Source organism: Macaca thibetana, chromosome 11 (assembly GCF_024542745.1).
Source record: "Macaca thibetana thibetana isolate TM-01 chromosome 11, ASM2454274v1, whole genome shotgun sequence".
Classification (NCBI taxonomy): domain Eukaryota; kingdom Metazoa; phylum Chordata; class Mammalia; order Primates; family Cercopithecidae; genus Macaca; species Macaca thibetana.
Window position 1 is genome coordinate 94,958,867 of NC_065588.1, and position 15,472 is coordinate 94,974,338.

The following is a 15,472-nucleotide window of genomic DNA, read 5'->3' on the forward strand; positions in this document are numbered from 1 at the left end:
TTTCCCCTCATCTGTTCTAGTGAGGTTAGAAAAGTTTTTAGAGAGACCAATTGGGAATTGATATAGAGGTTCTTAGTTACTATGAATAAACACATTGTTTAAAAAAAAACCACTTGTATGAAAGGTAATGTTCTTTTAGGTTGCAACATTTGAAATTGCTAGTTTTATAGGTAAAAAATGGTTACATATCATCGTTACTGTATGATGCATTCTAATGCTAACCTGAGCTCAGTTCTAGTTTGGTTTTGTTGCTTAAAGACTGAGTTGGAAAATCCCATTACTTGGATAGTAATGGTCCCCCCCTTTTTTTTTAAGGCACTCAGTAAGTGGTGGCTGAACCTTTTATGGTAGGATCTGTAATTTTAATATGTTCTGATTTAGGGTTTGAGGAGAAAGAAGTCTCTAATTTTTTTTTTCCGTATTTGAATCAGCATATTGAGAAAAGAGTGTAGCAAAGAGGAAGACTCATTTTCCTAAACCTAGCTATCTATTTGTTTAAAAAAATTTTTAATTTGGTAGATTTTAAAAGACACTGGTGTGATTATCTTTTTAAAAGGAAGCTTAAAATAAGTGTCATTAGTGATTAATTTTTTTTTTAAATTAGGTCTCTGTTGATCTTGGATGATGTTTGGGACTCTTGGGTGTTGAAAGCTTTTGACAATCAGTGTCAGATTCTTCTTACAACTAGAGACAAGAGTGTTACAGATTCAGTAATGGGTAAGATTATTCATTAACTTTTTAGTACCTTTATATTTAATTCAATTACATTTAAATATGTGGCATACCAAATTACTTACTTTGTCTTGTGATTTTTGTTTGCAGGTCCTAAATATGTAGTCCCTGTGGAGAGTTCCTTAGGAAAAGAAAAAGGACTTGAAATTTTATCCCTTTTTGTTAATATGAAGAAAGCAGATTTGCCAGAACAAGCTCATAGTATTATAAAAGAATGTAAAGGTATGGTTATTTATTTTGTTTATGAGGAGGTTATAGGGAGTTATATAATTTCCCTTTTGTAAATTAAGCTAACGAATGTGATAACTTAGCACATGAACATCCAAGAACTTTTCTGGGAGATTTAGTATTTTAGGTTCTTCTCTGATATCTTAAATGGATACATGATATTATGGTATTTATTTATTTATTAAAATAATATTTACTATCTACCCACAGTGTGTTAGAGACCACATTAGCGAGAGAAGTGAGACACAGATGTGACCTCTGCTGTCAGAGTTAAAAATATAGTGAGAATCAGATTTAAAACTTGTATTTGCTTGGGATTTTATAAAAATAGTATTCTAATTTGGTAAGTAAAAACTGGTGTCTTAATTTGCATTTTTCGTTAGTGAAGTTAAACTTTTTACTTGTTTATTGAATATGTTTTAAGAAATTATCCTTGACTTTAAGAAATTATCCTTGACTCACTTTTCTTTTTTGATATAAGCATTTTTAACTTATTTCTAAATACTCTAAAAATTGAAACTATTAGCTCTTTGTCATATTTTTACAAGTATTATTTCCCAGTAAAACAATTTTTTAATGTAAAATTTATATATAGGATCTCGCTATGTTGCCCAGGCTGGTCTTGAACTACTTGCCTCAAATGATCCTCCTACCTTAGCCTCCCAAAGCGCTGGGACTACAGGCATGAGTCACCATGTCCAGCCTGTTTCCCAGTTTTTTGTGTACTTTTTATTTGTTGTATTCTTTTGACATATAGAAGCTTAAAATTTTATACAGTCAAATCTATCAACTCTTAAAATTATTTCTTTCATTGTTGCTATGCTTGGAAATACCTTATTTTTCTTCTTTTTCTTTTTTTTTCTCTTTTGAGACGGAATCTCACTCTGTCGTCCAGGCTGGAGTGCAGTGGCGTGATCTTGGCTCACTGCAACTTCTGCCTCCCAGGTTCAAGCAGTTCTTCTGCCTCAGCCTCTCGAGTATCTAGAACTACAGGCATGTGCCACCATGCCCGGCTAATTTTTATATTTTCAGTAGAGACGAGGTTTTGCCATGTTGGTCAGGCTGGTCTCAAACTCCTGACCTCAGGTGATTGCCCGCCTCGGCCTCCCAAAGTGCTGGGATTATAGGCATGAGCTACCATACCTGGCCACCTTATTTTTCATTTTGCCATCAAATAGAGACACAGTTTTGTTTGTTTATTTATTTATTTTTTGAGACTGAGTCTCACTCTGTCGCCCAGACTTCAGTGCAGTGGCGTGATCTCTGCTCACTGCAACCTCTGCTGCCCAGGTTCAAGTGATCCTCTTGCCTCAGCCTCCTAATAGCTGGGATTACAGGCGTGTGCCACTGCACCCAGCTAATTTTTGTAGTTTTAGTAGAGACGGGGTTTCACCATCGTGGCCAGGGTAGTCTTGAACTTCTGACCTCGTGATCCACCTGCCTCGGCCACCCAAAGTGCTGGGATTACAGGCCTGAGCCACCACACCTGGCCAGTTTTGTTTATTTTTGAAGAAATCTTACACTTAGGAAAAATGCTTGATTTGTAGTTATTACAAAGGGTGATGCATGTCCATTTTGAAAATGTGTGAAACTATAAAGAAAAAATAGAAATTATCCATAATCTGATAATTATTAGCATCATGAGAGTATTGCCTCCAGTCTTTTAGAACAAAGATTTTAAAAATTGAGATTATGTATACATAGTTTTGGATCTTGCCCTTATTTTTGAAGAGCCAGGGTCTTGCTCTGTCACCCAGGCTGGAGTGCAGTGACAAAATCACAGCTCACCGCAGGCTTGAATGTCTCGTCTTAAGCAATCCTCCTGCCCCTCCTGAATAGCTGGGACTGCAGATACTCACCACCTACCTGGGTAATTTTTAATTTTTTTTGTAGGGATAGGGTCTCACTATGTTGCCCAGGCAGGTCTCAAACTTCTGCCCTCAAGCAATCCTCCCACCTCAGTCTCCTGAAGTGCTAAAACTAAGACGCATGTCACCACACCCAGCTGGACCTTACCCTTTTTTTTTTTTTCTTTTGAGACGGAGTCTCGCTCTATTGTCCAGGCTGGAGCACAGTGGCGTGATCTTGGCTCACTGCAAGCTCCGCCTCCCGGTTTCACGCCATTCTCCTGCCTCAGCCTCCTGAGTAGCTGGGACTACAGGTGCCCACCACCATGCCCCGCTAATTTTTTTGTATTTTTAGTAGAGGCGAGGTTTCACCACGTTAGCCAGGCTAGTCTTGATCTTCTGACTTTGTGATCTGCCCGCCTTGGCCTCCCGAAGTGCTGGGATTACAGGCGTGAGCCACTGCGCCTGGCTGACCTTACCCTTTTTATATATCTTGAGCATTTTCCCATGTTGTTAAATATTTTTTTGAAAAAAATTTACCAGTGGCATAATATTGATATATCTTAATTTATTCAACCACTTCTCTGTTATTGGACATTGTTTACATTATTTAAGATTTTTTTCACCGTTCTAAGTATGCTGTGATGAATATCCTTAAATTTAATCATTCTTTTTTTTTTTTTTATTTAAGACAGGCTCTCACACTGTTTCCCAGGCTGGGATGCAGTGGTGCCATCATGGCTCACTGTAGCCTCAACCTCCTGGACTGAAGCAATCCTCCTACCTCAGCCTCCTAAGTAGCTGGTACTATAGGCACGTACCACCACACCTGGCTGATATTTCTAATTTTTATTTTTAGTAGAGACAAGGTCTCATTATGTTGCTCAGGCTGGCATATATATATATATATATATATATATATATATATATGTGTATGTATTTTTTTTTTTTTGTAACGACATCTTAGCCAGATTTGATCTATGTTATTTTGACTTAATAATCAGGAACTTATTAAATTAAATCTTATTTCTAATTTTTTTGGGAATAAATATCTAGAAGTGAAGTCAAGAGTGATAAATACTTAAGGCTTTTGATAACATGCAGCAGAAATTGTTTCTTAGTAGTGTAAGTAAGTTGATTCTTAGTAGTGACAAAATAGGATGGTATTAGCACAGTGACTTCCTTTTTTTTTTTTTTTTAAAGGCTCTCCCCTTGTAGTATCTTTAATTGGTGCACTTTTACGTGATTTTCCCAATCGCTGGGAGTACTACCTCAAACAACTTCAGAATAAGCAGTTTAAGAGAATAAGGAAATCTTCGTCTTATGATTATGAGGCTCTAGATGAAGCCATGTCTATAAGTGTTGAAATGCTCAGAGAAGACATCAAATATTATTACACAGATCTTTCCATCCTTCAGAAGGACGTTAAGGTGCCTACAAAGGTAATGGGATCAATGATCCTTATCATTGGGTATTTATTGCATGTAAGCTTTGATATAGTACTGAGCATGTTGTTACAGAGAACCTTGGAAGAATAAGACCCAGGGGACTGAGGTGGTGGGGTGTTGGGTATAGAAGTCCCTCTGCTGTTAGCCTCCATTAAGGGCTCTGTGTTGAACTCAGGAGTTAACCTATTTTTGTGGTGCTAGTGCAGCTGAAGAAGCATCTGACTTCTCTTTCTCTTTTCTATCTTGAGGAGTAGTTGGGTTTCTTCTTAAGAAATGAGACATTCTTACTTAGGGCTTTAAGATACAGTTTTTGTGTGTGTGTGTGTGTGTGTGAGATAATACCTGTGTGTGTGTGTGTGTGTGTGATAATACCTGTCTACAGTCCTGGTCATTTTGTGGCATATTAAATACTTACAATGATTCCTAGGTGTTATGTATTCTCTGGGACATGGAAACTGAAGAAGTTGAAGACATACTGCAGGAGTTTGTAAATAAGTCTCTCTTATTTTGTGATCGGAATGGAAAGTCGTTTCGTTATTATTTACATGATCTTCAAGTAGATTTTCTTACAGAGAAGAATTGCAGCCAGCTTCAGGTACTTGAATCTTGGTTTACTTTTTTTTTCTTTTTCCTTTGAAATAATTTTAGATGTATTGAAAAGTTACAAAATAGTAGACAGTTTCTATGCATAAGTCCTTCACCTAGCTTCCCCTAATACTAACATTTTATATAACCATAGTACAGTTGTTAAAGCCAGAAAATTAACATTGATACAATACTGTTCGTTAATCTACATGTTCTTTTTGTGGTCCAGGCCAATTTAGGATCCCGTATTGCATGTGATTGTCTTGTTTCCCTACTTGTCATTTTTTCAGTCTCCTCAAATCTGTGAAAATTTATCAGTCTTTATCTTTTGTGGCCTTGTCACTTTTGAAGAGTACTGGCTAGTAATTTTGTACAGTATACCCAAATTTGGTTTTGTCTGATGTTTTCTCCTGACTACATTGAAGTTACACATATTTGGCAAGAATACCAATGATGTTGTATCTTTCTCAGTGGCATCATATGCTAAGAGTACTTGGTGGTTTTTAAAAAAATTTTTGTAGAGATAGCGTTTTGCCATGTTGCCCAGGCTGGTATTGAACTCCTGGGCTCAAGTGATCCACCTGCCTTGGCCTCCCAAGGTGCTGGGATTGTAGGTATGAGCCACTATGCCCAGACTGTTGGTGTTGATATGTTTTATTATGGGTGATGTTAATGTTGATAATTTGGTTAAAGTGGTATCTGCCAGGTTTCTCCACTGTAAAGTCATTATTTTGTGGGGAGCTTCTCTCTCTCTCTCTCTCTCTGTGAGTGTGTGTGTGTGTGTGTGTGTGTGTGTGTGTGTGTGTATATATATATATATATATATTTTTTTTTTTTTTTTTTTGAGACAGGGTCTCACTGTGTTGCCCAGGCTGGCATGCAGTGGCTCACTTCAACCTTAAACTCCTGGGCTCAAATGATCCTGAGTAGCTAATTCCCGAGTAGCTGGGTCCGCAGGCACGTGCCACCACACCTGACTGTTTTTTTATTTTTTATCTTTTTGTAAAAAATAAAACATAGGGATATCTCCCTATGTTGCCCAGGCTGGTCTTGAAGTCCTGGCCTCAGGTGATCCTCCTACCTTGGCCTCCCAAAGTGCTGGCATTACAGGTGTGAGCCACCAAGCCTGGCCTCTCTGTGCATTCTTAATAGCTTTGGAAGCTGAAGTTACTGTGATGCTTAGGTTATAAAATTGTTTCTGGCTTCTGAAACGTTTCATTTGGGTTGCAGGATCTACATAAAAAGATAATCACTCAGTTTCAGAGATATCACCAGCCGCATACTCTTTCACCAGATCAGGAAGACTGTATGTATTGGTACAACTTTCTGGCCTATCACATGGCCAGTGCCAAGATGCACAAGGTAAGATGACCCATTTAAAAATTATTTTACCTGACTTTCCTTTTTCCATTACGTGCTTTTTTCTGGTTTATTTTTTTGTCTTGAATTTTGTTTATATTGCTTTCCATTTGAATTTTTTTTTTTTGAGACAGGGTCTCACTTTGTCACTCAGGCTGGAGTGCAGTGGCACAATCTCAGCTCATTACAACCTTAACCTCCTGGGCTCAAGTGATCCTTCCACCTCAGCCCCCATGTAGCTGGGAGTACAGGCACACGCCACCATGCCTGGCTAATATTTTTGTATTTTTGGTGGACATGGGGTTTCACCATGTTGCCCAGGCTGGTCTCAAACTCCTGAGCTCGACCTGAGCTCAAGTGATCCACTCCCCTCAACCTCCCAAAGTGTTAGGATTACAGGCATGAGCCACTGCAGCCAGCTGAAGATTTGAATTTTTATGTAGTTAAATTTCCCATTGTTGTCGTTGTTGTTTGGTATTTTGCTTTGCTGTCCTGTTCATAAACATGTTTTGTTTTATTAGTATCATTTTTTTATTAGTAAAAATGGGATTGTAGCCTGTGCAATTGTTTTTGTTTTTACCTGTAGTGATTAGAAAAGGTACCTTAGTAACTAGTAAATGAACCACCTCAGAATTAATCCTCTTCTTACTAGTAGCTTTCCTTCTTGGGCAGTATGGATTTATTTTGTAAGCATTGAGAGGAAATGGATAGTGGAAAAGTATATTCATTGATTCAATAAATATTTATTGAGTGCTTGTTATGTATAATGCTCTTCATTAAGAGGATAAAGCACAGGCACAAAGTCTCTGCTCTCATTGAGTTTATGTTCTGGGAGGAGGCAGACATTAAACAAATTTATTGTATTTCGGTGGGTAGTTAAGTGCTTAGAAGAAGGAGAGAGCAGGGAAGGGGAAAGAAAGTGATGATAGAGGGGTAGAATCATCATGATTTGCTGATGGGTTTGATACGCATTAAAAGAGAAAGAAGAATCAAAGATGACTCCAACTCCAATGGAAAGAATGGAGTCCATGAACTGAAATAGAGGTCTGTGGGAGAACAAGCTTTTTCCTGCAGAGAATGGGGATGGTTAAGAACTCATTTTGGATATATTAAGTCTGATAAACCTATTAAGACATCTGGCTGGAAATATTGAATAGGTGGTTAGATATGTGAGTCTGGAATTCTGGGGAGAATTATAGATGAAACATGAAAATAGGGAATTGTTAGCACATAGATGGTATTTGATTGAAGTCATGACTCCCAAGTAGCTACTCAAAATGTTTACATTTGGAAAACCATAAGTACTTTCAGTAATTTTTCTATGCTCAGGTATGTTATTTCTTGGTTATAATACATAGTAAATTGTTGTAGTTTGTTTTTTTCATCTAGCAAAATATATTCACATTTAATAATGTATATTGGAATGATGGCATTCCAATAAATATCTGTGCCCTAATTTACTTAACCAAACTTTAATTATCGAACATTTAGGTTTTCAGTTTTTTTTATCCTTATGATGTTGTAATGAGCATTCTTGTTTATCTTTGTACCTATGTTGTTTCCTTGGCAAATTCTGAGAAGTAGAATCACTGAACCAATGTACCTTTTTAAAGCTTATGATATATATATGTATATGTATGATATATATATGATATATATATGATAGTGTGGCAGATTCAGTTCTCTTTAGCCTTTTTTCTGACTTTAAAAGTAATGGTTGATTTTCATTGGAAAACTAAGAAAAAAAACTATAAAAAAGAAAACAGATCACAACCATTGCTAATGCTCTTGTGTATAGTTTTCTAGATCATTTTGCTGCTTCTATAAATACACTTGTCCTTTAAAACCAAATGGGATCATAATAGAAAGTCTCATATATTGCTTTTTACCACTTAATTATATTGAATCATCATCTTTTCTTGTCATTTATATAGAGTGACATGATTTTTAAAGCTGCATGTTATTTCATTGTATAGCTACATTATGAATGGCCAATTGGTTGATGGACAATTGGTTGATGGTTATTTTCTTAGGATACTTTTTTATAAGTGGAATTTCTGGGTCAAATAGTATGTGCAGTTTAAATTTTAGTACAGATTGCCAGACTGCTCTCCAGAAGGGTACTCCGTTTTATATGCCTACCAGCAGTGGTTGAAAGTATTCATTTCCTCTGATCCCAGCTAATCACCTCACCTCACCTCACCTCCTCTCCTCTCCTCTCCTCTCCTCCTCCTCTCCTCTCCTCTCCTCTCCTCTCCTCTCCTCTCCTCTCCTCTCCTCTCCTCTCCCCTCTCCCCTCCCCTCCCCTCCCCTCCCCTCCCCTCCCCTCCCCTCCCCCCCTCCCCCCCACCTCCCCTCCCCTCCTCTCCCCTCCCCTCCCCCCCACCTCCCCTCCCCTCCCCGCCCTTGGCCTTTCTTTGACAGGATCTCACTCTGTTGCCCAGGCTGGAGTGTACTGCCATGATTTCAGCTGAAATCACTACAACCTACACTTCCTGGGCTCAGGTGATCCTTCCACCTCAGCTTCCTGAGTAGCTGGGACCACAGGTATGCACCACCACACCCAGCTAATTTTTGTATGTTTCAAAGAGATGAGGTTTCACTGTGTTGCCCAGGCTGATCTTAAGCACCTGGGCTCAAGTGATCCACCCTCTTCGGCTTCTCAAAGTGCTAGGATTGTAGGTTTGAGCCACTGTGCCCAGCCCCAGCTAATATTCTTACTACTCCTTTCATCTTTAGAGATCTGATACTTTAAAAATGGTAAATGTTTCTTGTTTCACTTTGATTACCAATGAGATTTTGGCCATCTATACTTTTTATTTTGTGAATTGTGGCTCTCATCCTTTGCTTTTACCTCCTTTACCTATTTTTTCTCTTGCAATGTTTTTCTTTTTCTTATTGTTTTATTAGAATTTTCTATAAAAATAATTTTCTATAAAAATAAATACTGAAGCCCTCATCTATCATATATGTTACAAATAAGTATTTTTTAAAAACTTCTTTGGTCTTGAGTTTAATTTATATTGCTTTCTACTGTATTGAAGATTTGAATTTTTATGTAGTTAAATACACTTTTTTATGTAGTTAAGTGCAGTTTTTATTGTTTGGTATTTTGCTTTGGGGTCATGTTTACAAAGATTTCCTTTACTACAAGCTTACAAAAATATTTATTTGTATTTTGTAGTATTTTAAAATGTTTTCTATTTTCTATTTAAATTTTTAACCAACCGGGGTTTATTTGGAGCTAAAGTATGAGGCCCATTTTATGATTCTTTGGAACTATAGATGTATTCTTTCTCACTTGCTTCCTTTGCATCCTTTAAATTCTAGATATTTACTGTTTCTCTTAGTAGTGTGAGGATAATGATGTTATACCTAAAATGTTTTGATCTCTAACAGTGCTGCTGATGTTACTTTTTTTTTAAAGGAACTTTGTGCTTTAATGTTTTCCCTGGATTGGATTAAAGCAAAAACAGAACTTGTAGGCCCTGCTCATCTGATTCATGAATTTGTGGAATACAGACATATACTAGATGAAAAGGTATGTATATTAATATGAAAAGTTAGTGCTTAAAGGAATATCATTTTTTTGACATTTAATTCTAGGTTTAATGATGGGGATGAGCAGAATAGAAGGGGTGAAGAGAATAGAAGGGGTGAAGATAATTTCCCTCCTTTGATCTTTGGTGATTCTAATTAATTTGCTTCCCAGCCTACTGGGAAAGTAGGTAGGATTGAAGTTTAAAAGCTGGGAAAATAAGATGTTCAGTGGTTTTTTTAAAAAAAAGAATGTATTAAGAAATGTGTTTGATAATGAGATTTTTTACCCTATGTTTAAAAGTCAGAAGAGGATGCCTATGTATTTGGTACCTAATGGTTGGCTGTTCAATTTTAGTTCACATAAAGAATATTTCATTTAAGCTTTTAAAGGGGCAAGATCACAGAAACAGAAAAATGTCAGATCCTGGCTCTGATTGTGTTTCTAAGAGATTTCAGTTTATTTATAGGATTGTGCAGTCAGTGAGAATTTTCAGGAGTTTTTATCTTTAAATGGACACCTTCTTGGACGACAGCCATTTCCTAATATTGTACAACTGGGTCTCTGTGAGCCGGAAACTTCAGAAGTTTATCAGCAAGCTAAGCTGCAGGCCAAGCAGGAGGTCGATAATGGAATGCTTTACCTGGAATGGATGTAAGTAGGTTAGGAGAGAAACCAACAGGAGCGGTGCGCTAACTATGTCATTATTTTTCAGGTGGTGAATACGTTCACTCCAGGAAGATTTAACTACTTTCAAAAGGGCTGGAACTTTTAATAAGCATTCTTACTTATTGAAAAGTTCTAGAGAAGTAAGCATAGGAGAAAATGATTGTATTTTCAAAGAATCCATATAAATAGATGCCTGTAAGACATTTTGACAAATTATCCTAAATATTCAGTACTAAGTGCTTGACTTACTGTAATTTAGTATAGTGGTGAAGAGCATGGACTTTGGAGCCACAGAGCTGGGTTTGAGCTTCAGTTCTAAAACCTAATAATTCTGTGACTTTGAACAAGTTATAGGTTCTTCTCTCATGTGTAAAATCCTTTGAAATAAGTGCTATTTCCATGAAGATTGTATTTATTTATTTATTTATTTATTTTTGAAACAGAGTCTCACTCTGTTGCACAGGCTGGAGTGCAGTGGCGTGATCTTGGCTCATTGCAACCTCCACTTCCCGTATTCAAGTGATTCTCCTGCCTCAGCCTCCCAAGTAGCTGGGATTATAGGCGCCCACCACCATGCCTGACTAGTTTTTATATTTTTAGTGGAGACGGGGTTTTGTCATGTTGGCCAGGCTGGTCTCAAACTCCTGACCTCAAGTGATCTGCATGCCTCGGTCTCCCAAAGTGCTGGAACTACAGGCATGAACCACCACGCCTGGCCTTCTGTGAAGATTTAAATGAGATAATGGCTGTAAAGTAATTTGCACTTTCCTTTGCATACATAGTCCTTATTAAATGACCACTGAACCCTGATTATTCTCTCCCTTTTTTTTTTTTTTTTTAGATGGAGTCTTGTTCTGTCGCCCAGGCTGGAGTGCAGTAGCGTGCTCTCGGCTCACTGCAAGCTCCGCCTCCCGGGTTCACGCCATTCTCCTGCCTCAGCATCCTGAGTAGCTGGGACTACAGGCGCTTCCCACCATCCCCGGCTAATTTTCTTTTGTATTTTTTAGTAGAGACAGGATTTCACCGTGTTAGCCAGGATGGTCTCGACCTCCTGACCTCGTGATCTGCCTGCCTCGGCCTCCCAAAGTGCTGGGATTAACAGGCGTGAGCTACCACGCCCGGCCTTGATTATTCTCTCTTAAAGGAGTTTCTATTGCTCTTACCTTAATCTTGTCAGCTTATAAAAAGGATAGATATTAATACCATCTTTTTAATGCCTGTTATGATGCTACATAATCAAGTTATTCTATTTAATCCTTACCTTATAAAAATTTAAATACCTAAAATTGCCCTGTTTTACAAATGAGAAAATTGAGGCACAGAGAGATTTGGACTTGGCTAAGTTCATGTGACTTGCTGAATGGGATTTAAACCTTGGGTCTTGTGGCCGGGCGTAGTGGCTCATGCCTGGAATCCCAGCATTTTGGGAGGCCAAGGTGGTGGATCACCTGAGGTTAAGAGTTTGAGACTAGCCTGGCCAACATGGTGAAACCCCATCTCTACTAAAAATACAGAAATTAGCTGGACGTGGTGAATCGTTTGAACCTGGGAGGCAGAGGCTGCAGTGAGCTGAGATTGTGCCACTTGTACTCCAGCCTGGGCAACAAAGCGAGACTCTGTCTCAAAAAACAAAAAAACACCTTGGGTCTGCCTGGCTTTATTTTGCATGCTCCTTCCATATGTCATGCTTCCCTTATAGCTTGAAATAATAAATATTAGTGGTTCTCTTTTCATTTGTGTAATTTATATCTAAATAGAAGTCCAGGTTGGTATCTGTGGATCTTTATGGCATTAGGCCCTCTTTCCAAATAAGTCAGACTGCTGTAGGTGATTTTCTTGATTCAGTTTAGTTCAAGAAACATTTGAGTTTCTGTACTATACTAAGCACTGGCGTTTGAGTTTCTCTACTGTGCTAAGCACTGTTACTGGATGTGAAGTCTTTCCCCTAAGGAGTTCAAAATCTAGTAGTGAAGTAAGGGAGGGTTCCATGAAGGAGAGAATGGTATCTGAGAGAATTAAAAAAATGTTTTTAGTTAAAATATAAGTTTAGTTTTTTGTTGGTTTTGTTTATTTTTTTTGAGACAGGATCTCACTTTGTCACTTAGGTTGAGTGCAGTGGTATGATCACTGCTCACTGTAGCCTTGACCTCTTGGGCTCAAGCATTCCTCCTGCTTCAACCTCCTGAGTAGCTGAGACTATAGGCACATACTACCATGTCTAATTTTTTATTTTTTTGTAGAGATAAGGTCGCACTGTGTTGCCCAGGCTGATCTCAAATTCCTGGACACAATCGATCCTCCTTCCTTGGCCTCCCAAAGTGCTTGGATTACAGGCATTAGCCATAACACCCAGCTGGTTTTATTTTAAATAATACGTGTTCTTGATTAAGACAAAAAACAATAGTAATAGGATGTAAGATGAAAAGTCAAAGACTAGCCATTTCTCTCCTACCTTCCCACTTTCCAGAGATGACCATTCTTTAACACTTTCTTGTGGAGGGCTCTCTCTCTCTCTGAGGAGCAGCCCCCTAACTTATGGAAGCTAGATTAGATCTGTCTGAGAGTACTGTTTGCCCCATATCATAGCATTTGTCACACTTTATAGTGATTATCTGTTTACTTGGTTTTCTCTCATACTAGTCCATGTGTTCTGAAGTGTAAAATAGTTTGGAGGTTAAAATAACATACCCTGGCTGTAGACTGCCTGGGTTTGAATCCCAGCTCTGCTATTTATTAGTTGTGTGTCGTAAGGGGAAAGTTATTTAACTTCTTTTGCCTAATGATTGTATTTTATAGCATTGTTGTAAGGATTAAATGAGTGTATGTATGTCTATAAACATATAGACATACATATAGTACTTAGAACAGCACCCAGTTCATAGAAAGTGCTCAATAAATATTAGTTGTTGTTACTAAGAATAGCATTTAGCATTTTTCTGGTCCGTATAGTTGGTATTCAGTATAAATTTGTGAAATATTGAATGAATTCATGTTTTAGTTAGTGGCTGAAATCTAATCTTAATACTTGCTCTGATCAAAGGGCATAGGTTTAGTTCTTGTTCTCTTGTGAATTGTTGAGTTTTTACTTTTTCTTCCTGTTTTCTGCCATCACGTCAACTGCATTTCTCCTTGTGATGTTCTCTCATAAAATGGCTAGCTATTTATAACTTATTTTAAAATTGTGTTTGACCAGGCCATATTCAAAGGATGCTTTATTTGAGTACTAGAAACTTTTTTGGTGTTTACTATAGAAAGGTTTAGGTTGGTATAAGCTTAAATTTAATTTGAGTTTCTGTTTTCAGTGAAATTATTTGTTCAGTCATTCATTTGTTATTTATCTAGTACTTTTGAGCCATCTACTATATATCCATTATTATGAAGGTCACTTTCTGAGCTTTGAGGAATTGAGTAGATAGATCAAGCAGACGTAAAAAACATTTTAAAATCGAATCCTCTTAACTTTGCTAGAACTTATCTATTCTTCTAGTTGTCATCACTCTAGTTCTTATATTATACAGTCAACCCTCCGTATCCGTGGGTTCTACATCCGTGAATTCAACTAACCGTGGATTGAAAATACTAGAAAAAAAAAGTAGATGGTTATGTTTGTATTGAACATAGACACTTTTCTTGTTATTATTTCCTAAACATGATGGTATAACAACTGTTTACATAGCATTTACATAGTACTAGGTATTTTGAGTAATCTATAGATGATTTAGGCTATAGAGGAGGATGTGGTGGGATATATGCAAATCCTATACCATTTTATGTAAGAGACTTGAGCATCCATGGATTTTGGTATCTGTAGTGGGTCCTAGAACAAGTCCCTCATCAATATGGAGGGACATTTTTTTTTTTTTTTTTTTTTTTTTTTTTTTGAGACAGAGTCTCGCTCTGTCGCCCAGGCTGGAGTGCAGTGGCGCAATCTCGGCTCACTGCAAGCTCCGCCTCCCGGGTTCACGCCATTCTCCTGCCTCAGCCTCCTGAGTAGCTGGGACTACAGGCGCCCGCCACCGCGCCCGGCTAATTTTTTGTATTTTTAGTAGAAACGGGGTTTCACCGTGGTCTCGATCTCCTGACCTTGTGATCCGCCCGCCTCGGCCTCCCAAAGTGCTGGGATTACAGGCGTGAGCCACCGCGCCCGGCCCTGTTTTTGTTTTTTTATCACTTCTACTAAAGTGTAATGCTTTTTAGGCAGGATCTAAATATCATTTACCTTTGTGTTCACTTTTATCACTTTGATCTGTCTTGTGTGTGGTTTTTTGAAGAATGATAATAGTGGCACCTTTATGTGTGGGGTGCTGTTTAGAATAGATACCATTACTTCCATTTGACATATGAAGAAATAAAAACTTGTTAGGTTAAGTAATTTGCTCATTTACACATCTAATAAGTAATATAAATGAGGTTAGATTTGTCTGACTGCCCACCCTTGACTTTTAAAATAAGCACAACACTATTTGACATATTTACTTAAAGTGACAGGGATGTAATGTATATGAAGTTCTGACACTGCAGTAATAGTTTTTTCTGTTTTAAGTACACATTACATTCCTTTACACTTTATTATTTATTTATTTATTTATTTAGAGACAGAGTCTCACTCAGTCACCCAGGTTGGAGTGCATTGGTATGATCTCGGCCCACTGCAACCTCCACCTCCTGGGTTCAAGTGATTCTCATGCCTCCGCCTCCTGAGTTGCTAGGATTACAGGCGTGTGCTGCCATGCCTGCTAATTTTTGTATTTTTAGTAGAGATGGGGTTTCACCATCTCTGATGAGTAGAGTTGGCCAAGCTCATCTTGAACTCCTGGCCTCAAGTGATCTTCCCGCCTCATCCTCCCAAAGTCCTGGGATTACAGGTGTGAACCACCACGTCTGGCCCCTTTATACTTTAGATACTATGAGCAGTAATGTGATATCTATACTAGTGGAATAGTTGGTATTCATTAGATTAAGATACAAAGAATATGACGTTGCTTTATCTTTTTGGTATGTCTGAATAGTTGTAGTTTGAGAGGAGCAGTTTTTTTTTTTTTTTTTTTTTGAGATGGAGTCTTGCT

The 15,472-nt window shown here is 37.9% G+C and overlaps 1 protein-coding gene across 2 annotated transcripts in view; it reads left to right on the forward strand.

Annotated features, from left to right (window-relative positions):
- The window catches only part of APAF1 (apoptotic peptidase activating factor 1), an 89,677-nt gene that overhangs the window by 16,602 nt on the left and 57,603 nt on the right, over nucleotides 1-15,472 (forward strand). The window contains exons 6-12 of one of the 2 annotated variants that reach the window (XM_050749319.1): nucleotides 605-717; nucleotides 823-954; nucleotides 4,011-4,249; nucleotides 4,683-4,850; nucleotides 6,071-6,202; nucleotides 9,627-9,740; nucleotides 10,207-10,391. In XM_050749319.1, coding sequence (XP_050605276.1) covers nucleotides 605-717; nucleotides 823-954; nucleotides 4,011-4,249; nucleotides 4,683-4,850; nucleotides 6,071-6,202; nucleotides 9,627-9,740; nucleotides 10,207-10,391 — 1,083 coding nt within the window. The remainder of the gene's footprint in view (nucleotides 1-604; nucleotides 718-822; nucleotides 955-4,010; nucleotides 4,250-4,682; nucleotides 4,851-6,070; nucleotides 6,203-9,626; nucleotides 9,741-10,206; nucleotides 10,392-15,472) is intronic. The other variant, XM_050749320.1, reaches the window with a different exon arrangement.